Genomic DNA, 23,265 nt, shown 5'->3' on the forward strand with positions numbered 1-23,265 from the left:
GCATTTTCATGAAACATCTGTAGTACTACTTTTCAAAGTCCTAAATTATTTATCCAATGTGGGTTTATCTGGAAGGAAACCATGCAGTTAGTATCAGGAAAGGCTGAATTTAATGTATGCACAGTTCCATTGCTGTGCAATAACTCCTTCTTAGTCAGGCTATGAACTTTTCAGCCCCCCCCCCCTTGTATAACACATGACTGAAGAAAAAAGTTTAAAAAAAAAAAAAAAAAAAAAAGCATTTGGATGATATTCAGGCCGAGGATGGTAGAGGAAAAGTTTACAGCAATCAAACCCTTAACCCTGAGATTAACAGTCTCCTGCTGCACTCAGACAAATTTGTGCAACATTAGCCAGACATTTGCACACTTCAAGAACAACTATTGTCATTTTTGATGACACACATCACGGTCAAGATCACAGCTTCAAGTGACTGGACTTGAGCTGAACAATAACTTGACTTATCTTTATTGGCTTTTAGATGGAACATCCTCAATTTTCATGATGTAAATTTAGGACTGAGACCTACAGTTTAAGACTAAAAATAATAGAATAAGGAGAATAAGTTTTAAACATTTTAAATAATAAAGACTAGTCTTTCACTGATTACTTATTTTCATTTTGACTTTATTTTCTGTCTTCTATTCCTTTTCGTCAACTGAAGGCCAGTCAAACATTTCCTCTGAGACTAAATAAAGTTGACACTGCGCTCTAACTCCACCAGGGGGTGCTCCAGCATCAAACCCGGATGCGCATGTGTCAGAGTAAAAACAAATGAACGTCACTTCCTGTCCTGAGACCGATGACCAGGAAACGTATGGGAAATAAAACAGCACGAACCTGCGGCGACTTTTAATGGAATGGCTTGAAATAGTTCTTCGCAGTCACAGTGAAAGGTGAGCAGCTGTATCATGTTATTTTTTCTTAACTATTACAGAAGAGTCACATGGAAGCCACTAGAAAGTCACCGGCTAGTTAGCTTATTGCTACGCCACGTTACGTTAACGTTAGCTTTTCTCCATTCATGGTTTAGCCTCAGAAACTTGTATAACTAGAGGATAGTTAAAAGGTGTGCTCAGTTATTCCACCACACAGACTGTTATAAATTAGCTTATTATTTAATGACGTGGCGCCAATGTTGACAGTTTATGACGACGTGAGTTAACAGGTTACCGGTTATCAGCAGAGACATGACCAGTTAACTAACGCTAACTAGCCAGCTTAGCTATGACAGTTAATGTGGATTATTCTGATGTGATGTCAGTTTTAGTCTCGCGTTATCCCGACTTTGTGCCTCTTATGCATTATTTTAGTTAAGACATTAATTAAAATGACAGCATCCAGTTGAAGGTGAGTGAAACGAAACCTAGGACGATTGACCAATCCTGTTGCACCCTAAAGTAATTTTAACAATTACAAACAACTTTTCTAACCATCTAGGTAGGAATTTTGCTAACTGGTCCACGAAAAATGAATAAAATCAGTGTTTGTCAAGATTATGTGTGGGTTAAAGCCAACAAGATGACGTATTTCCGGTCGTGTGTGATGAGACAGGATAAAATGTGATCGAACTCCCTATGGAAGTCGTCGGGGATTCAACGAGTACCTGCATAATCGAGTAAAATACTATTAGACGTCTTGTAGGGTGTTTTAATGCTGTTTATTGTGTATAATACTTTTCAAACCACCGTAGATCACTTAAATCACTATTACACTTAGAATCATTGTTTCACTTTATATCACTGCCCTGAAATGTGTAAATACAATCAGAACTCTTTATTTACAGTGTTGAACAGGAAGCTCTTTTAGAGGAAGTTCTTTAGCACACACACACACACACACACACATATATATATATATATATATATATATATATATATATATATATATATATATAATTTAATAAACTAACTAACTAACCTTAATGTCAGCCTGGTTACTAACCCAATGTTGTGTTTGGGTCTGTTTTTTTTTTTTTTTGGCTTCTTGTGCTATGTGCAAAGCTGCTGAATACTTGAATTTCCCTCGGGATCAATGAAGTATCTATCTATCTATCTATCTATCTATCTATCTATCTATCTATCTATCTATCTATCTATCTATCTATCTATCTATCTAATAGTGTGTACAATAACATAAGATGAAGCATATACAAGTGAAACACACTTTATGTTTAATGGTGTGAGTGTAGATAACAGGAGAGGCCATGGCGTGTGCCCGAGTTCCGCTGGATGAGCAGCAGGTGACGGAGCGTGACGCAGCAGGGAGGGAGCGCACCCTGCCCGCCCTGGTGAGCCCCCCCCCTTCCCTCATGGGAAAACACAAACCCCTGGGAATATGGGTAAAACCCTACACACTCCGAGACCCAGACCATAACCCAGGCCTGTTTGATTCTGTTTAATTTCAGCATCCGCACAGGATGGAGGGGCGCTGTTTTGTGCCTTATAAGCCCCCCCCTGATGATGGCTGCTCCCCAGCTGAGGTGGAGGAGTTTCTAGAACTGGCCAGATTCATTACAGAAGATCTGGACTGGCTCCTGTCACTGCCTCATGACAAATTCTGGTGTCAGGTGAGAGGTTTTAGAACCAGAAACCTCAGCATTGTGAATATTCCCCACTTTCATGTGGTTTTACAATAAAAAAAACTTCACATACCTCATTCAAAAACACTAAACTGGCATCTTCTCCTCTCTCAAACCAAGACCATTATGTAAATATAGTGTAAATCTGTGTAAATCTATCATGTTTCCATCTCTTCAAAAAGTCACTTTAATACTTGTTCAGTCACAGCTCCAAGGTTCCACACGCCACCAAGACTGTGATGATAATATTTACTGAATCCCAGGAAACGACACAGGTTAATGTACAAAAAAAAAAAACCCTGTGCTGCAGTACTTGTAAACAATGAAGCTAAGCTAATAATCTTGCTATTAGAAGAGTGATCTTTACATGTCCAGTAAAACCTCCAGTGTCAGGGTAGAAGAGAAGAATGAAGACAGTCACAATTCAGAGAAAACGGGACAACTTGGGATGACAGTTTATTAGACTTTAAAGGTTAATACTTTAAGCTACATGAACATGTCTGACACATTAAGTGTATTATTTCATGCAGATTTCCTAGGTCAAGAATTTTCATTTTTTCTTCTAGTCTTAATGTTACAGGGGGTATTTTCTTTTGTTCAGACAAAGAAATAAAACATCTCTCTACTATTATTTCGTCTGAACAAAAGAAAATAACCCCTGTAACAGTGCTGATTTCCTGTTGGTTGTTTAGTAAACTTAGATGGTAGCAGCTTCACACTGAAAAACTAGAGTCAACCTAAATTTCTGACATTGTCAGAATTTTGTCCCAGGCAAACTTTGGTCTCAGACCGTGTTCCTCATTATGTTTTATCCATGACCCAAGATGCCAAGTGTTTTATTTTTTCATCCACTTTGAAATGTTGTCACAGATTCATTGCTAAGAACATGGCCTCTTATTCCTGCTTTGTTCTGTTTGTAGCTCAAGCATGCAGTATTATATTTGAAAAATTATTTCATTCCACATGTTACAATAGTGAGTAGAGCACAACCAGTGGTATGTTATAATTTGGGAACCATGGTGTTAGGTCATAACCATCTCTACAATGTTTGCAATGTATTTAATCCAGCTCTTAGGTTTGCCTGTCAAACTGAAATTTCATCTGCATAGACAGACGGATCTATGTGAAAATAGCCTCAGGGTGAAACAGTGAAAGTCAAAGATAGCGTTGATGTGGACCTTAGACATGACATGAGACCTAATGACTCTCATGAATGAAGCCAGTAATAGTCTGTGTCCTTCTCTCCTCTGTCCTTGTTTGACTCTTCCTTTAGGTGGTGTTTGATGAATCCTTGCAGAGATGTTTAGACTCGTACCTGCATCAGGCTCCTCGTGGTCTCGACTTCGCTGCCCTCCCATCCTCTCCAGCGGTGGCCGACATCCAGCGCTCTTTACACAGAACTGTCTTCTTGACTTTTCTCAGAATGGCCACATATAAAGAGTCGAAGGTCAGATAAACACCAAAATTGAACTGTCTCCACGTGCAAAAATTGACATGCACTTAAACCTACAACACCTGATGCGTTGTGTGTTTTTTCTTTTTCTTCAGGACAATTTCATCACCCCGTCAGTTTTTGGAGAAATTGTCTATGAGAATTTCCTATTTGACATTCCAAAGATGATGGATCTGTGTGTGCTCTTTGGAAAGGGCAACAGCCAACTGGTGCACAAAATGATCGGTAAGCCTTTTGACAAGTCTCGCGCTTATTTTGAGTTTAATCAGGAAAATAAGAAGGATTAAATTAAAGATAAGATAAAATTTTAAATGGAAGATTGTTCCTCTTGTTTTTGCATGTAGAGAACATCTTAAAACAGCAGCCGTCATACTACAGGGACCTGGATGAGGAAAATAAGAAGGATTAAATTAAAGATAAGATGAAATTTTAAAAGGAAGGTTGTTCCTCTTGTTTTTGCATGTAGAGAACATCTTTACACAGCAGCCATCGTACTACAGGGACCTGGATGAGACGGTGCCCACAGTGCTGCAGGTGAGAGTCTTGACGTAATGAATGTAAAGGTCATGAGTGAGTGTCCATGTTGTACAATTTTTGCTCACTGGCTGCAATATTTAAACTTGACGGGTTGTTGGAGACACATGATGGCAAAACTGTAATTCAACTGCATTTTAAGAAGCATTAGATCAGAAGTGATCTTAAATTTGAACAGCAATGTTGACCTTGATTTTTCAGGTGTTTCAGGGTCAGTGCATGGTCATCAGGGCAGATAGGACAGATAAGTTGGGGGTTGGCAAAGGGGGTATAGGTATAGTTCTTGTAAATCTTGTCAAACTCTACGAGAAGGTACTTTTGCATCAGTGTACACCAATGACACTCTTACAGTGTAAATGAGAACATGTTTGGCTTAAAATGTTTGTATGTGCAGGGTTTTGTTTTACTGTACATTCCATGAACACTCACACATACACACATTTCCAATGGATTTGGCTTTAAGACCTCATAAACATCACATGCAATGAAAAATGAGTGTCAAGGAGAGACTGCATTCAGTCTGGCAAATTTTGGAAATCATCCGTCTGTCATCATTTTGTTTCCAGAACAGAACTGGAAAACCTTTGAAGAATTTCTTTACCAAAATTTCTATAATTCATCATCGTGTCTTAAAATGCTACCTTTGGCTGTTTTGTTTTTCGTCTGTCCATGTTGTCCATAATTTTGCTTTTAGAGCTGAAACATAAAACCATGCAGTAGTTTTTACAGTTATCATCAGAAAACTGCTCGACTTTTCTGCTGTCACTGCGCAAATTCAAACTAAGCTAATGATCATCATAAGTACCACTTTGTGATTAATGTATTTTTCTGTTCATTTATTTTGTGGGGATGGGGGGTAACAGTCATGCTCTGATGGCTCTTATTAAAACCACAACATTTTACATCTTTAAAAAAAGTGAGTTGTAATATTTTATTTGATGAAATTGTCTTTTGTTTCTTTTAGATGAAAAAGTAATGATTTGAAAACCTGTTTGTCAGTGGGTGTTTTCCATGTCCTTCAGGTATTTGACACCATCTTGGAGAAGTGTGGTCTTCAGTGTGATGGAGCCACAGCCATGGAGCCGTTGAAGCTGAACGCCCACCAACAGCGCACCGCCATGACCATGAGCCTGCAGGTCAGACCCCAGACCCCCCACACTCACCACTGATACTGATGGATATGAGGGGTGTGTCCACGGATGGTCCTCTAGCAGACATTTCACATCTATTGGTGTCTTTTGTCTTTTTCAGGAACTTGTAGATATTATTTTGTACTTGTGTGACTCCACTTCCACCATCTATGCCTTCCTGGACATCTTCCCGGCCGCCTGCTCCACCTTCCACTCCCACAGCTTCCTCAGCAGGTTCGACACAGACAGAATATGCCTGTAAGCCTTCATTAATGTGGATTACTTTAGCAGAAGCTTTTCCTGACACTTGGGTTTTGTGTTCTGACAGACTGACCTCGTTTTATGAGACCACTGTGCCTGATCTGGAGAAGGCAGTGAAGAAGAGAAACTTTGATGATAAACGGTGAGTTTGTGCCTCAGGGATGGAATCTAGACGTCCTCTTTTATTGTTGTCTCAGTGGTTTGTCTCTTCTGTCTTTTTTTTGGCCTTGTTGTGATTATGGTATTATTTGCTCAGTTATTGTCTTTGATTAAATGGTAGGAAAATGCAAATTAACCCTTTAGGCACCAGAGATTTTTTCTTATCAAAAAGTATCAAATTTTGATATCAAGATTTCAAAAATGCTGTCTGTTACATTTTCATTCAGATAGGTTGCATGTCACAATATTGATACTTTGGTGCTTAAAGGGTCAAAAAAGAACTTCTATTTCATTGTTAACAGTGTGGACATAACACATTGTAGTTTATTTGTAGATATACATCCATTCCTCATATTCAAGGAAAAGTAGGAATAAGAGCAATTTTGAACCAATAATTAGTTAAAATAATAAAATAATAACAATGTGAATTAAAATTGGGGATATGAACAGTAACTGTAACCATGACATGGTTCAAGAACAGCATCCAGGAAAGGTCTAGTCCTATAGGAGAAAAGATGAGCTGAGAATTAAGAATGAAAAGATTCAAGGTTCAAGCCTAAGCTGAAGACTGTAACCTCTGATTCCTCAGACAACATCAAGAACCTTAATTTATCTAGAGCTGAGAGAACCACAGGGGTCAGAACTGTGGAGAACCCCAATAATAGAATAACTAGAAAAGCACTTGGAGAGCGCAGACCTCTGCTGAGGCAGATCAGGGCCCCCCCCATCACCACCAAAATTTAATCATTTGTTCCTTGTGCCAGTATCAACATTTCCTGAAAATTTCATCCAAATCCGTCCATAACTTTTTGAGTTATCTTGCTAACAGACAAACAACCCCCCCCCCCAATCACCACCAAAATTTAATCATTTGTTCCTTGTGCCAGTACCAATATTTCATAAAAATTTAATGAAAATCCATCCATAAGTTTTTGAGTTATCTTGCTAACAGACAGACAAACCCCAATGAAAACATAACATCCGCTGTTACACTTGGCGGAGGTAAATATAAAGATGGGTGTTTCGCTTTGCTATGGAGGCCACTTTTCCGAGCTTCTGTGTGGGGTCATGGAACAGTGGTCAGTATCTTACATATTTTACCTGTTGGAAAAGACCTGTGATTAGCCATGGAGTATCATGGAGTAGGTTCAGTCCATAGAACTAGGTAGAATTCATGAAATACAATGGGACTGAATTAACCCTGAAAACTGCATCAGTCGTCAGGAGGATCTGTGGAAGAGGCTGTCTCACTCCTGTCGGAAGATGATCGAGACGTGTCACCTGCTGCTGCATCACACCTGCCTCCAGCCCATCCTCGAGGGGTGAGAAACACTCAGCGTATCACTGATCCTCTGTTATACTCTCATCCAGCTGCTGTGGTCACTCTGTTTGTCATCCTGCAGGGGAGAGAACACACAGACGTTTGCAGAGGAGCTGCTGCAACATTTCACATCTTTTTTACCTGAGAAAAGGTATCAGTTTCTTATAGTTCCCGTTAAATCTGAGAGTTACTACCCTGCATGTCGATGTGTGAAAGAGTGTGTTTGTGTTCTCAGGTTCTTGTCAGACTATGATGAGCAGTTCCCCATCGCTGACGACATCAGCCTCCTACAGCAGGCCCTCCCTCTAATGTATCCTTACATGGCATTTCTGTGCAGCCCTGGATGGATGTTGACCATGGCCTTATGTACATATGTACATAATAATCAGGGTTCCCACATGTCCTGGAAAACCTGGAAAAGGACTGATCAATTTTCCAGTCATGGAAAACATGGAAAATGAGAAAAAAGGTAAAATGTCCTACAAAGTTATCCTGGGAAATTATTTATCCTTCCCCTGCCTTGTGACCTTGTGTCCCTAAACTGAGATGAAACAAAGGAAATTGTTTTTCAGTGATTTATTAAAAATATACAAATATTTTTAGATGATGTGCACAAGAGAAAGTCAGAGAGAAGAGAAAGTTGAGTTGGGAATTGCCCATTTGAATGTTGTAACTCCAGTTCATCAGGCTAATGAAGTGTTTCACTGTAATCTGTGGGTGTGTTTGCATTATTCTGTGATACATTTGTCATAATTATTTTTCACAGATAAATTATAGCCATAGACTGCACATCAAATATCTGAGTAATAAACATAGAAACAATCTGGGTAAATTGCAAGTTAGAACTGTAGAAAAGAACACTTACAAAGAATGAGGGGGACAGGGGAATGGATTAGTGTATGACGTGATAACTTATCTCTGTAGCAGCTGAAAATGTCCAGGAAAATAATTTCAGGGCAAGAGTGGGAACCCTGATTATACAGGCTTAAATGGAAATATGTCAAAGAATTCTTGAATAATGAACTCAAAGTCTCCCAGGTTCAGCTAGGATGATGTCTGTACAGTAAAATAAAACTTGTGGTAAATGAACACGTCTCGTACCACTTGGACGTCCTTAGCCGTCTTGTCCTTCAGTGATGAGACGAGGACGTCCTACCTGTTGGAGGGGGTGCAGAGCGCCTGGGACAGCACCGGGAGGAGGAAACAGCACAGCCACATCCAGCCCAAAAACACCTCAGCATTCCCAGTAGCCGGTGCTGCCGCCGCCATTTCCTCAGCGGGATTCAAACCTCAGGAAGACCGAGAATCAGGAGAAGACGGGGCCGTGGGGGGTGCAGAGGCCATGCTGGATGTGTCTCACAAAGGAAACAATGTGAGTCCTCTCGGTGGAATGACTCATTTAATGAATGTCTTAACTGTTGATGCACCAGTTTAACCAATTTAATTAGTACACACACACAAGGGGGTGCCAGAGATCCCAGGTTTGTCTGCACTGAGGTTACAACAGGGGTGTCAAACTCATTTTAGTTCAGGGGCCATATTCAGCTAAATTTCATCTGAAGTGGGCCGGACCAGAAAAATAATAACATAATAACCTATAAATAATGACAGCTCCAAATTTTTGTCTTTGTTGTAGTGTAAAAAACCCCATTAAATTATGAAAATACTTACTTTTCTAAACTATCCAAAAAAAACAAAAAAAAAACGAGAAAACTGAAATTTAAATTAAAAAAACGTAAGAAAATTTAGCGCAATTTTAACAATATTATTCCTCAACTTATCATTTCTACATGTGCATTATGGATCAGATCTACAAAGACACTAAACACTGAGGAACAGGCAGAAAAATTGTTAAAATTGTGCTTAATTTTCTTTAGACATTTCAGGTCGTTCATATTTGTTCAGGTTATTCACATTTTATTGTAACAGGATAGTTTGGAAATGTAAATGTTTTCATAATTTAATGTTATTTTTTGCTCTAAAACAAAGGAAAAAAAAATAGTTTTAATTCTAGATTTTTTTTGGCTTATTTCAAGATTTTTTTTACTTAATTGAAGATTTTTTTTTTTTGCTTAATTCAAGATTTTTTGCTAAATTTGAGATTTTTTTGGCTTAATTCAAGATTTTTTTACTTAATTCAAGATTTTTTGGGGGGGGCGTTAATTCAAGATTTTTTTAACCTAAATGAAGATTTTTTTTTTTTGGCTTAATTCAAGATTTTTTTTTACTCAATTGAAGATTTTTTTGGTGGCTTAATTCAAGATTTTTTGCTAAATTTGAGATTTTTTTGGCTTAATTGAAGATTTTTTTACTTAATTGAAGATTTTTTTTTTGCTTAATTCAAGATTTTTTCCTTAATTCAAGATAATTTTTTTTTTTTTTTTGCTTAATTCAATTCAAGACTGTGGAATTTTTGCACTTGGCAAAAACATCCCAGGGGCTGGACCCTTTGGCAGGCCGCATTTGGCCCCCGGGCCGCATATTTGACACCCCTGGGTTACAAGTTGTGAAAAATATATTTGTACATGTTAAAGAAAAAATACTTATATACCCAATAAAATAATCAAAAGTCTGAATGAACCAACTCAAAACATGCTTAGTCTGCATTTAAAAATATCAAGCTATTTAATAGTCACACCTTCTTGACCCCTGAAACTTTGTGACCCCCACAGCCAGAGCAACACTCTGGTCAGGTCAGGTCAGAGTTTTTTTTCCTGTTGTCAGTGTGTGATCATATGTATAAAACACTGATGTCTGAGAAATGTGAAAATGCTGATGACTCATCAGTATCAAAACTATCTCAAGAGTTATCTTAAGTTTGGTTTTATTGTCTTGGACACAAGCCGGGGGGGAGAGGGCAAAGTTTACGGCTACACAGACGAGCACAAATGCATACTTTCCTCTCAGTCTCGCTCACTGACTGCTGCTTGTTTACGTGCGCTCCATCACTCGTTATCAATACTGGTACATCACTTCTGGCCAGCAATGACTGCTCCCCATAGGTTCTGTCATTGCGTATAATTCATGTAATAAAAAGGTCCAATGTGCTGCATTTATGCCAATGATTTTTTGTTTTTTATTTGTTTTTTTTGACTGAACTTTTGCCTCTCTTGCTTGTAATACACAAACGTTAATAAATGTCTGTAAGCATGACCAGTACAGATACACTTAAACGTGTGCTGAATCCATCCGACTGTGACTGGTGTGGATGTTGTGTTGTTTCAGGGCGCCGTGTGCTCTGTGGGCGGGGCCGAACTGGAGTCTCTACTGTCCTGTATCAGGGACCTGTTGCCTGATCTGGGCGAAGGTTTCCTATTGGCCTGTCTGCAGGAGTACAACTACAACTCTGAGCTGGTCATCAACAACATCCTGGAGGACCGGCTCAGCCCCAACCTGGACAAACTGGACCGCGCTATGCCACGGTAACGCTGCACATCACAGTGCACCACGTGAGGCTGTTGGACCGCGGGTTGGCGTTAGGGTTAGGGTCACTGTCTGGTTTGTAATGGTGTGAAAGGGAACTGTAGCTGTGATTGAGGTGTTTCCTCTGTTGTCCGCTCAGGCCGGTGAAGGAGGAGCTTCCAGGAGTTCTGGACAGCAGATCCAACGTGTTTGATGATGATGAGTTTGATGTGTTTCGTAGAGACCAGGTGGACATGTCTCGTATCTGGAAGGGCAGGAGGTGAGTCCAGTCGTCACTGACCCATATGAAAATGTTTATGTTCACCATCCATGTCAAATCATTATTTCTTTATAGATTAAAGTCAGATTTTTGATGGTTGATGGTTATTTATAGTTTGAAATAACTTCTAAATTATCTACAGGGTGAGTCAGAAAAAACGCTCTTTTCATTTAAAGAAACTGTACCACTGAAATGGAAATGCTTATTTTTCTTTTGATTATACAGTCATATTGATGTGGTTATTGAGCATGTCTGGCGATTGAATCATTGATTTATGGCATAGCATAACAGAGGGAATGTCCATTGTTTATTGTGCGCCGAAATATCTGCCAACACAGTTTATGCCACCGTGAATGAAATAGAAATTGTCAACCATTACAGCATGTTTACTCGCCATCAAAATGTTTTGTCTCAACGAAGTCGTCCGGCACGACCTTCAACCTGGCTACCATTCAGATTGATGCAAATCTGTGCTCGTTGTCGCATCTCTAACACAGCTCTTCTCGCCATTCGTGTTCGTCGTAGGGCTTGGATTTCAGCCGTGATGCGATTTCGGAGTTCCTGAAGAGTTTGTGGAACAGTCTGATACACACAGTTTTTAAGATACCCCCACAAGAAAAAGGGAAGCGGTCTTGAAACTGCCGGATGGTTTCTTGGACGCTACCAGTTTCGCAGAATTTTGTCACCATGAAAGCTCTCTGCACATCCGTAAACTGTGGTCTTGCCATGATGAAAACTCCCTGGGCACTGTCATGTAGGCCTATGTCCTGAGTGTGAAAGCAAAGCCCCGACTCCTGTAATTGTTGTCAATTTCAAGTTTGTTCACTGTGGCATACATTGTGTTGGCAGGTATTTCAGTGCCCAATGAACAATGGACCTTCTCTCTCTTATGCAATGCAATAAATCTATGACTACATCACCAGACATGCTCAATAACCACATCAATATAACTGTATGGTCAAAAGGAAAATCAGTGTTTCCGTTTTAGCAGTACAATTTCTTTAAATGGAAAGAGCGTTTTTTCTGACTCACCCTGTAAAGAGATGAAAACAAGATAAAGGATGAAACTATACATTGAAATTTAGTGCTAATTTTGTCCATTTTCTTGTTTGTGAATGGCAGCATATTCACATCAATCAAATTTTATTTATATAGCGCCAAATCATAACAAAAGTTATCTCATGACACTTTACATATCTAGATGGTCGAACCCAGGCTCTAAGCCAATTATCAATATCACCACTTTATTATGAAAACTTTGGTTGTTTTTCCTTTAGTGCTCATTTTGTCAATTATTTTGCTCTTTTTTTGTTCATTTTTGGGTTATTTTGTTAGATTTTTGTTTAAAAAAAAAAACACACTGGGTTTGTGCTCATTGTCATTTGAATTTAATGTGTATATTATGTACATGCTGACTACTGATTACACGTCTGGTTAGATGCTAAACTGCATTTCATTAACTTGCACCTGTACATGTGTAATGGCAATAAAGTTGAATGTAATCTAATCTAACTGTAATGTTATGACTGCCAACCAGACAAATACGACACAAGAGATGGATATTTGTGGATTTAAACTCTTCCTTGTGGTCAGAACAAGGAAGAGTTTTGTAGCATTGTGCTCTCATTTACATTATTCAGCATGAAGATAAATTGTATAGTTCTGTTTCATGTTATTGTTGAGAACAGAGACAGTGTTATCAGCTTACGTTTGGAGTCACAGAGTAGAGCAGGAGAGTCATGTCTGTCAGAATATGTGGTCTGTTGTTACAGCTGTCAATCATCTATTTAACCCCTTACCTGTCTGAGTCCAAAGAAGTGGGTAGAATTTTAGTTTTCTCTCAGACCACTTGTGCCAAAAACTATCAAGTACCCGGCTTTAAGGAGATCTAAAAGTGTGTTTTACAACTTTTACAGGAAAGGTGAGAGCACCAGAGAGATGCTGAACGACAAGCGGCACATATCCGATCAGAGAGCTCGGTACCAAGCCTACGAGACGGTAGTGGACGAGGTCATCATTGAACCTGGCGAAAACGCAGAGAGTTACGGCCTGGACGACTACGACGACGAGTACGACGACACCTACGACATGAACCAAGTGGGAGCCAATGACCTGGACGGAGACAGTCTACTGAGCAGGAGGTGGAGACATCTAGTTATTTATTTTTTATTTGAGTTATTGTATTGAAGTATGGGGCAACACATATATGAGTAACACAAAGCTATTGTTTTTATTACGGAAAAGAGCAATAAGAGTAATGTACAATGCTAATTCCAGGGAACATACAAATGAGCTGTTTATTAAATCCGGATTGTTTAAGTTTAAAGAGTTAGCTTAATTAAGGACATTGTTGATTGTGTTTAGAGCGAGAAATGGACTTCTGCCTCCAAATTTGCAGAGATTATTTGTTTTAGTATCACAGGATGAAAAACATAGAAGAGGTTTAATTTTAAAAACCAAAGGGTTCGAATTAATGTGAAGCAAATGTGTATTTCTGTTGTGGGTGTCAGAATGTGGAATTCTTTGGCAACGGAAGAAAAGAGCTGGACAAATATTTTTCATTTTAAGAGGTTATATGAGGAGAGAATAGAAAATCTTTATAAAAGCATGTAAGGAAATAATTTCTCTTATGGATTTTGGATTTGTTTTATTTTCATTGACTGTCATGTAAACTGTTTACTGTAATAGCTGTAACGGCAACTCATCTGATGTAAGCAGATGTTTCAAGGGAGGGGCAGTTATTATAAGTTTTCTTCATCCTGCTCCTTTCCAATCATTTAGATTGGAATGAATAAATAAAATTAAATTAAATGAAAAATGAAACCTAGAGGCGACACACTGGAAATACACCCAAAATAAGAAGAACTTCTGCTTCTTGTTCTTCCTCTAATTATTATTTGTAAAATGTTTGTGTTTTTTCACCTAGGCCTTTCACAGTCCCTCAAGTTCTACGTAAAGGAAATAAAGCAGAGGAGGAGGAAGAGGAGGAGGAGGAGGAAGAGGAACCCCTACAGGTACGACTGTCAGAGGAACTGGTACAGTGACGGGAGAATCAAATCCAGCTCATTAACATTATAGTAAAATTCTAATTGCAAAATAGAACAATGATGAATCAGACTATGACGTTAATAACATTTGAATATTCTGTCATCTCTAAATATTTTATTCTGAGCTGATCGTCTCAGTCTCTCACCAGTGTTTTTATACATAGGTCTTTTTTCTTTATTTTTATTATTTAATTTATTGACTGATTTGTTTGTTTATTTAGCAGGGACAGTTCACATTAATGAACATTTCTGTAAATGTGCCAGTATTAGCAAAAAGCTATTTTTCAATTGTTGTCCCTGGGTAAGAAGTAAAGTGCCAGCATTCATAAAATTAGAAACATTAAAAAACAACAAAAAAACCCCACAAAAACATACAAAAGTCTTTTTCATGTACATATTGTTCATATATAGATATTATTGGGCTAAATCTGGGACCTTGAGTCCCAAATTTTGCACCTTTTCATGTGTAATTGTGTGCTGGTATGACGAAAATATTTAAATCCTTACGTTACATGGGAAATAATATTAGATAGTGTCTAACAGCCTTTAGTCGCCTACAGTGGTCTGCTCACAAATGCACTGAACTCACTTTGTCCTGTTTATGGAAATCAAGTTTCCTGAATTGGATCAGAATTTGTCTTCTTTTTTCCTCGTGCAGAACAATGTGAACAGGGACCAGTTCATCCAGGACCCGGCGGTGCTGAGGGAGAGGGCTGAGGCTAGAAGAGCAGCCATGCAGCAGAGGAAAGGGTAAAAACTGGATTCAGTATCACTACACAAAGCACGGTTCCGTTAACGCTTTCACCATTTTTTTTTTTTTTTTTTTTTCCCCACAATATTTTTATTAACTTTTTAACAGCATAAAATCAGGCATTTACAATCAATGTATGCTGTCAGTTCGCTTCATTAAACTCAAAAACAACAAATACAAAAATAAATAAATAAAGACTGCTGCAATCTAAGTCCAAATATTGTCCAATAATCCTGCTGATTATCTTCCTAATCCCCAATCAGGTGAACCGTCCATTAGATGTCAGAAAACACTGAAAAGTTTTCAGTGTATACCAAGGTCCAAAAAGGCGCTCTCAGTTGTCTCCCCCTGTTCACAACCAAGATCCAGCACTGATCTTTTTGAAGGACAGTATTCAAACAGATCAATTGATCACAAAAAAAAAACAAAAAAAAACAGTGCTTTCACCATTTTAACAGTATCTTCATATTTAGAAACATGACTCTTTAAGCTGTAATGTCAGGGTTCGTACACATTTTTCAAGGTCAAATTCAATCACTTTTAAGGGTGATTTTCAAATGTTTCCATCACAACACATTATTACTGGTGTAAAATATGTATGTACAGGAATATACATACTGATGATTTTTTTTTGCACTTTTTATAACAATGATGTACATTTCAATATCTTATAAACGTCTAAAATTATGTTTCATAATAGCAAAAAGTGTAGAAATTGAAGAACACAAAGTTTAATCAAAAAAAGGGAAGACACCTGGCATTCTTCAAGATTAAGATGAAAATGTCCCTGGAGTCGACCTGAGAATCACCCACTAATTTTCTTTTTTGACATAAAGTTTTATTTTTCTAACTGTATCACCTCTCTGTAAGTAGCTTTGGCTTGGCATTTAACCTGGTAGAGTAAATATGAAAAATAAATAAATAAATCACATCAGCGTTATAATTGCAAGCACTTAAACTGAAATTCAAGCACTTCTCAGATCTTGAAAACACATTAAAATTCAAGCATATTCAAGGATTTCAAGCTCCTGTATGAACCCTGAATGTGTAATTTATGCTTTAAGGCAGCTCAACAACCAGGCTCATGTTGTATATTTTCTTCACCACGTGAGACCTGCCTCATGAGTCAGTGGCTTTGTATCACCTTTACAAATATTAAACATCTTTAGAGATGACATGAACATAAATATGTGAGAATTAATGCATGACCTGTGTCTGAAACAGTCATAGTGAGAACAAATCATCATCCTCATGATTATCCCCACTACTACAGGATTTTATCTATGGGGTGTTTGCTCTTTATCCAAATGAAAATTTCAGACTTTTTCAAAACTGCTATGTTTTCCCCAAGACCTAGACTTTATGTACTTTTATGTTTGTGTGCCTACTGTTTTGTGTGTAGTAGAAAAGTTCATTTTAATAAATGTATTAATGAATAAATGCATAATTTGCAGTAAATTATGTTTTACTGACAGAAACGTTTTCAAAACATATGAAAATCACAAAGAGCATGGATACAAACAAGTTTCACTTGAATCGTTCCAGTACTGACTGGTTAGTGAAATCCAATCAAGTTTTTTATATGCTTTCCTTGTGTATCTCTTATCTAACAACATTATGTACCTTTGAGCAACGTGATATCATGAATTGCATACAGATAACATGCCACTTTTAATTGGTGTGTTATCTGTATGCATTATAAGCTTTCAGCATTTATATTTATGCCGTGTAAAATAACATGCCATTAGCACGATTAGTGGCTAGCACAGGGGTGTCAAACTCATTTTAGTTCAGCCACATTTAACTAAATTTGATCTGAAGTGGGCCAAACTAGTAAAATAATAACATATTAATATATAAATAATGTGAACTCTAAACTTTTCTTTATGGTTTAGAGCAAAAAAAGTAAATTTACATTATGAAAAGGCTTACATCTACAAACTATCCTTTCAAAAGATGTGAATAACATGAAGAAACTGAAAAAAAATGAGTGTAATTTTAACAATATTACGCGTCAGTTTATCATTTATACATGTACATTAGAACTTACAAATACACCAAACATTTAATAACAGGCAGAATATTATTAAAATTGTACTTATTTCTCTTAAGACATTTCAGCTTGTTCATATTTTTTCAGGTTATTCACATTTTTTGCAAAATTCTATTTTGTTTTAGTGTAAATACATGAAAATATTTACATTTACAAAGACAAACATTTGGAGTTGTCACTATTTTTATGTTATTATGATAGTATTTTACTGAATCCTGCCCACTTCAGATTGAATTGGTCTGAATGTGGAACCTTAACTAAAAGGATTGTTAATATCTTAGTGTAATTTTTGCACAAATTCATCCAGACTGTACCCTTTGGCGGGCCGGATTTGGCCCCTGGGCCGCATGTTTGACACCTGTGGGCTTGTGCAATTAGCGGTAAGGGGTTAGGTTTAGGGTTAGCAATTAGCAGCTAGCGCATTGACACGCCATCAAATGGCATTAAATAACACGCGAAAGGATGAAAATGCATACGTATAGCACGCCAAATGCAATAAACCGACGTCACATACAATGTGATTTCATGAGATCAGTCTGCTTTGAGCATACTCTAAAATTTAACTATGAGAGAAACTTTTTTCCATACTTTATTAAGACTTTCACACAAAATTCCAGACTTTTCAAGGTCTGGAAAACAGCATTTCAAAATTCCATAGTTTTTAAGACTTTCAAGACCTGCACAAGCACCCTGATTCTATGACGTCCTGTTTGATGAACACACACTGAAACTCCACTTATCACGTCCGTCCATTGACTCTGTGACTGTTTTCTTTTAGTTTTCGTCCAGAGCGTCCCAGTAACGTGGTGGGTCAGCCGAAGGGCCAAGGACAGAGCATGGAGACGTTCCTGGACAGACGCAAGAAGGAGGCCAACAAGAATCGCGTGGCCAACCACAACCGGCGCACCATGGCCGACCGCAAGAGGAACAAAGGCATGATCCCGTCCTGACCACGTCACGTGACTAGACCGATGGGAAAAAGGTAAAGACGGCAGTGAGTGGACTGAGGTGGTGTCCTGGGTCAAAGGTCAGGATGATGTCGTAGCTCAGTGTGTGGTTAGAAGGATGAGCTCCAGAGGGTTTCAGTGGATAGAGTTGTTTTAGTTTACGGTCCTGCTTTGGCCGGTTTGGGTTCAGAAGTTGCCAAACAGCGTGTTGAAATCTGAATAAGACTGAACACTTCCTGTTGGAATCGGAGGACGTTGGGGTCTTGGGCCAAAACGGCCTCCTGTTATATTTTATTAATAAAAACCAAAGTTCAAAGTGCGAACAGTGACTGAAGACAATGATCGTATTTTTGCTAAGTAACAAACAGTTTATTATTAAGATCCAGAGTGAATCAATTACCTTTGACATCATCAAATAAATACAGATACATATTGGATTCACTACAGAAAAACAGCTGACATCAACAACATCCTGATCTCGGCATTTCAACAAAAGATCTCTGAGTTTTGACAAAAGTTCAAGCTTCTTATAAGTCAATCAAATCAATCAATCAATCAAATTTTATTTATATTGCGCCACTTCGTAACAAAAGTTATCTCATGACACTTTACATTTAGAGCTGGTCGCCTTTACATCACAGTTGTGGGAAAAATGCTGAGTTTTGTAGAAATAATTCTAACATGAAAGAGCAATGAATTCCACAGCAGTCATCTGTTCAAACTTAAGTCACTGAATTCACCAACGGAAGTCAGAGGTTTTCACATCGACAATGGAGTATTTCTGTGTTATTTCTGCCACATTACTGTTGTTCCAAACAAATGGAATTGTTGTTTAGAGCACAGGTGTCAAACATGCGGCCCGGGGGCCAAAACCGGCCCGCCAAAGGTTCCATTCCAGCTCCACAGGATAAGAGTGCAAAAATGAACCTGAACAGTCCAGGTTGTCCAAATCATTTTGTTTCAGGTTCCACATACAGACCAATGTGATCTACAGTAAAAATAACACAATAACCCATAAATAATGACAAATACAAATTTTCTTTGCAAAAAATTATGTAGAAAAAATTGAAGTGAAAAAAAAAAATAGCGTTGCACTGTGAAAATATTTACATTTAGAAAACTATTCTTTCACAATAAAATGCAAATAAGTAGATGAGTAAAAACAAAGATGAACAACCCGAAATGTGCAATTTTAACAATATTCTGCCTGTTACTAAATGTTTGGGGCATTTATGGATCCACTGTGATCTGTAGTTGTGTTAATAATAACAGATGGAATATTGTAGAAATTGTTCAAATTTTAGTTCCAATCTCCAAAATTTTAACAATATTCTGCCTGTTACCAAATGTTTATGGAACATTGTGTGTAAATGTACATGTATAAATAAGTCGAGGCATAATATTGTTAAAATTGCACTAATTTTTCAAATGAAATTTCATTTTTTTCAGGTTATTCACATCTTTTTTGTAAAATGTAAATATTTTCATAATTTAATTGTTGTTGTTTTTTTGTACTAAAATAAAAAGAAAAACTTGGATTTGTCATTATTTATAGGTTATTAAGTCATTATTTTACTGGTCTGGCCCGCTTGAGATCAAATTGGGTTAAATATGGAACTGAACCAAAATGAATTTGACACCCCTGGTTTAGAGCTTTTCTATTTCTAAGATTTTTATGACGAAAACAGCATTTTCCCCTGGTTCTGTGTCATGTAATGAACTTGCGCTACATCAGACTAATCACACACTTTATTAGATTTTAATGCTTTTCTTGGCTTTTTAAGAAAAAGTGATTATTTTTTCCAATAGATTCAATAGATTGTTATATTATGACTGATAACTAAGCTGATCAGAACTCATTGTTGAGATGCTGATGTTACAGATGTGAGATCAGGAAATTACAAAAATGTCCTTTTTAGTTCTCGGAGTGAATTCACTACGTTTTCATAAATAAACTATAAGAATAAAAAGGAAGGGACATCCGGGCTTTGGAGAGACTGGTTCCATGTGGAAGTGGAAGAACGTTTCCTGTCCAAGTGAGAACTCTTATATCCATCCTGCGTGGAGGACGTTTGCATGTTACAGTGAAGCGCTTGCATTGACATGACGTCCACCAGTTCTCACCGACGTCCATCTGTCACAGCCCAGCGACGCCGTCATTCTGACGCTGATGTGTTTGTGTTTGGAAGCACATGCTGCACAGAGGCCTCATGGGAAAAAAAAAACACCTCCTACATGCTGCCATGTACACACTGTTTTCTATGACGAAAACTCATCTAGGAGCATTTTGTAACAAAAGTAAAGCACATGCAACTGCATTTTGGAGTTCAAACATGGAATAAATACATGTATGTTTTGACATCTTTTGACTCGGAGTCATCATTGACATTCATCACATCGGACGTTAACCCTTTAATGCCAGGTTCAGTTCTACAGTCTTCATGTCAAATTGCAGCGTTTGTCTATAGCCACGCCCCATCCACTGTCTGATTGGTTACAGATCAACCAATGGCCTGTCATTGCTGAAATGATCAAAGAAAATGTATTTACAGGGTTCCAGTGGGGTCTTAAAATCTTGAATTTACACATCAATTTATCAACTTTTAATGCATTTTTTAATTCAACTTTATTTAATTTAATACCTTAAGTCTTTAAAAGGTACTACATTTGATATGATATGTCTTCAGTTATGTTGCCATAAACTTGTCGGCTTGTGTTTAAATGTGTCTGTTAAATGTCCAAGCTGTAAAGAAACTAATGCTAGTCGACTAAATTCCAATCTGACAATTTATACTGAAATTAGAATCCAATTATTGCTAACTTTGAAGCCCCCGGTGAGAAATGACTCGGAACGGTGGGAATGGTTGGAGTAAATAAATACATTTTCCAAAATTCTAGGAGTCCTGATTTTTGCCAGTATAGCCATGAAATAGGCAAATTCTGTTCTAGGTAGTGTTAGTAAGATCTTAAAAAGTGTTAAATTTAACCTGTAGGAACCCTGTATTTACTATTTATTCATTATCTTTCTTATTCAATGTGACAAATGACATGAATATTCTTAAAATATTGAATTGTACTAGATTTTTAAACTGTTCCGTGTTGGATTTACTGTAAACTGGGCTGAATCTGGCATTAATGTTAAGACATTTTTAAGGTTTTGTCTTTGAACCTTCTTAAAGAAAAAATAAATACTTAAAAAAGAAAAAATTGAACATACAACACACACGATTTCAGCACCTCTGCTTTTTATGATTGAGTCTGTTTATACACACACTAATATTCTATTCTGAATTTGACAAATGTCCTGTAAATATCATATCCAAATGGGGGATTTTCTGATTCAGACATGTGCGATATGCTAATAATCCAGTTTATGAGGATGCTTTCGATATAAAAACAAAGATCCTCTCTAGTAGAGATGGATGCTCTGAAGAAAAACCCACATTTCTGGTCATTAGGGGAGATGCCCACTATTAAAAACAAGTTTATGGGTAGGAGCGAATATCAAAACCTTTTTGTGGATGTTTAATGGAACATGGTGGAATGAACGCCTGCCACCCACTTTGAAAAAGTGTTATTTTTAACGGGTTATGAGCAGCTGCATGTAAACAGTAATATTAGAGGAAGATTCATTTTCACTGGCCATGTTAACAGTTTATTCACAATACTGTCTTTTTCCAAATTAGGAAAAAAAAAATGGAATATTGGTGTGCACATAAACGGACTCACTGAAAAGGCTCCACCGTCTTTCTTCTTTCACAGATTATCTCGTCATGAAGTTGTAAATAAGTTAATAAAATCAGCTTATTTGTTTTTATAATTATTTTCTCTCTAATTGCACTTTTTCTGTTTTAAAAACCCTAAAAAAAGAGGATTTTTGGGTGTTTTTTAGGGGCTGGAACAGATTCATTATATTTCAAGTAATTTCAATGGGGAAAACTGACTCCTAAAGTGAGTTAATCGCAAAATGAACATGGTCATGGAATCGATTAAATTCGTACTGTGAGGTTCCAATGTACGTCTATGGCACCGTCTAGTGGTTGTCAGAGGCATTACATGTGGATGTCCTCAGATGCAGTTCTTGCCTCTTTATTGGAGTGTGTATCCCTGTGTTTCATCTGCACTCAGTGATCCCAAATATACTGGGACATTGAATTATGAGCACGTTGAACTAAAATAACTAGCGGATTTTATAAACCTGCTCTGTGAAGTCGTCCTGATTTGACTTTAAGCAGGGCAGCAGAACATGTTTCTCACATATGAGATGATATGTCGTCTGAGTCTCCAACGCTCTGAATCTGAGCCGTTAAGAATAATTAAAAATAAGACATGAACCAGGTGACTGAGGGCACGAACTCCACTATATCTATGCTAGAGAAGCCTTGTTGCATTTGATCACTACAGCTTTAAGACAGATCTATATTAGCAACACTGATACACATCTGGATTCTGGGTGTGTGTGTGTGTGTGTGTCAAGGTTATTATCGTTAACAAAAACTAACGAAATGACGAAAACTAGAACTGTAAAAACATTTTCGTTAACTGAAATAAATAAAAACTATAATTAAAAGAAAAAAACGATAACTAACTGAAACTGTATTGTGTGTTTACTAAACTAACTAAAACGGATAAAAATTATGGATACAATTCCCTTCGTTTTCGTCTTTGTCAACGTCGGACTGATATAAAATCGATTTATTTCGCTCAAGCAATTTTAGCTGTTGGCACCATATGATATTTAATGGTCCGTCACTTGTGGTTTCCAGTCGTCTTCTGGTCCCCACTCTACCTGGAAACATGGAGACTAAAGTTGTGAGAAAGCAGCAGAGTCCTGTCTGGGATTTATTTCAATACGACGGAGAAGAAGAGAAAAGATATAAAAAAAACTAAAACTAAGCATTTAGAAAATAACAAAAACTAATAAAAACTAGCAAACCTGCTCTAAAAACGAATTAAAACTAACTGAATTAGAGAAAAAAAAAGTCAAACAAAATAAAACTAAACTATAATGAAAAATCCAAAACTATTATAACCTTGGTGTGTGTGTGTGTGTGTGTGTGTGTGTGTGTGTGGGGTTAGTTTCCACTCTGCTGTTGACTCATAAGGCAGGTTGAGGATGACTGTATACATCTGTTCCAAACAGTGACACAGTTACAACTACACAACCTCAACATCTAACACTGAGTTCTGACTGAAGAACGACACGATGACGGCCACACTTTCACTGTTCTTACGCTGCCTTCAGGTGCTATCAGAAAGATGGGCCTTTCCACTTGACAATTCGAAACTGTGTTGTGTTCAAGTGCTTCTGTTGTAGTGAAAGGAAAAATGGCTGACAATTTATCG

General features: G+C 37.5%; 1 protein-coding gene across 1 annotated transcript; it reads left to right on the top strand.

Moving 5' to 3' along the window:
- The first annotated feature begins 775 nt into the window (after window positions 1-775).
- Window positions 776-20,278, top strand: ascc2 (activating signal cointegrator 1 complex subunit 2). The gene is made up of 20 exons (XM_030143563.1): window positions 776-896; window positions 2,192-2,290; window positions 2,408-2,569; window positions 3,855-4,028; window positions 4,130-4,259; window positions 4,501-4,568; window positions 5,591-5,704; window positions 5,820-5,932; window positions 6,027-6,101; window positions 7,336-7,440; window positions 7,522-7,590; window positions 7,675-7,749; window positions 8,574-8,811; window positions 10,665-10,861; window positions 11,002-11,121; window positions 13,038-13,262; window positions 14,048-14,135; window positions 14,827-14,918; window positions 17,751-18,762; window positions 19,571-20,278. Exons 2-19 carry the CDS (start codon window positions 2,207-2,209, stop codon window positions 17,920-17,922), a joined length of 2,301 nt encoding a protein of 766 aa, XP_029999423.1. The 5' UTR covers window positions 776-896; window positions 2,192-2,206; the 3' UTR covers window positions 17,923-18,762; window positions 19,571-20,278.
- The last annotated feature ends 2,987 nt before the right edge of the window (window positions 20,279-23,265 follow it).

Source organism: Sphaeramia orbicularis, chromosome 9, assembly GCF_902148855.1.
Source record: "Sphaeramia orbicularis chromosome 9, fSphaOr1.1, whole genome shotgun sequence".
In the NCBI taxonomy this organism is placed as follows: Eukaryota; Metazoa; Chordata; class Actinopteri; order Kurtiformes; family Apogonidae; genus Sphaeramia; species Sphaeramia orbicularis.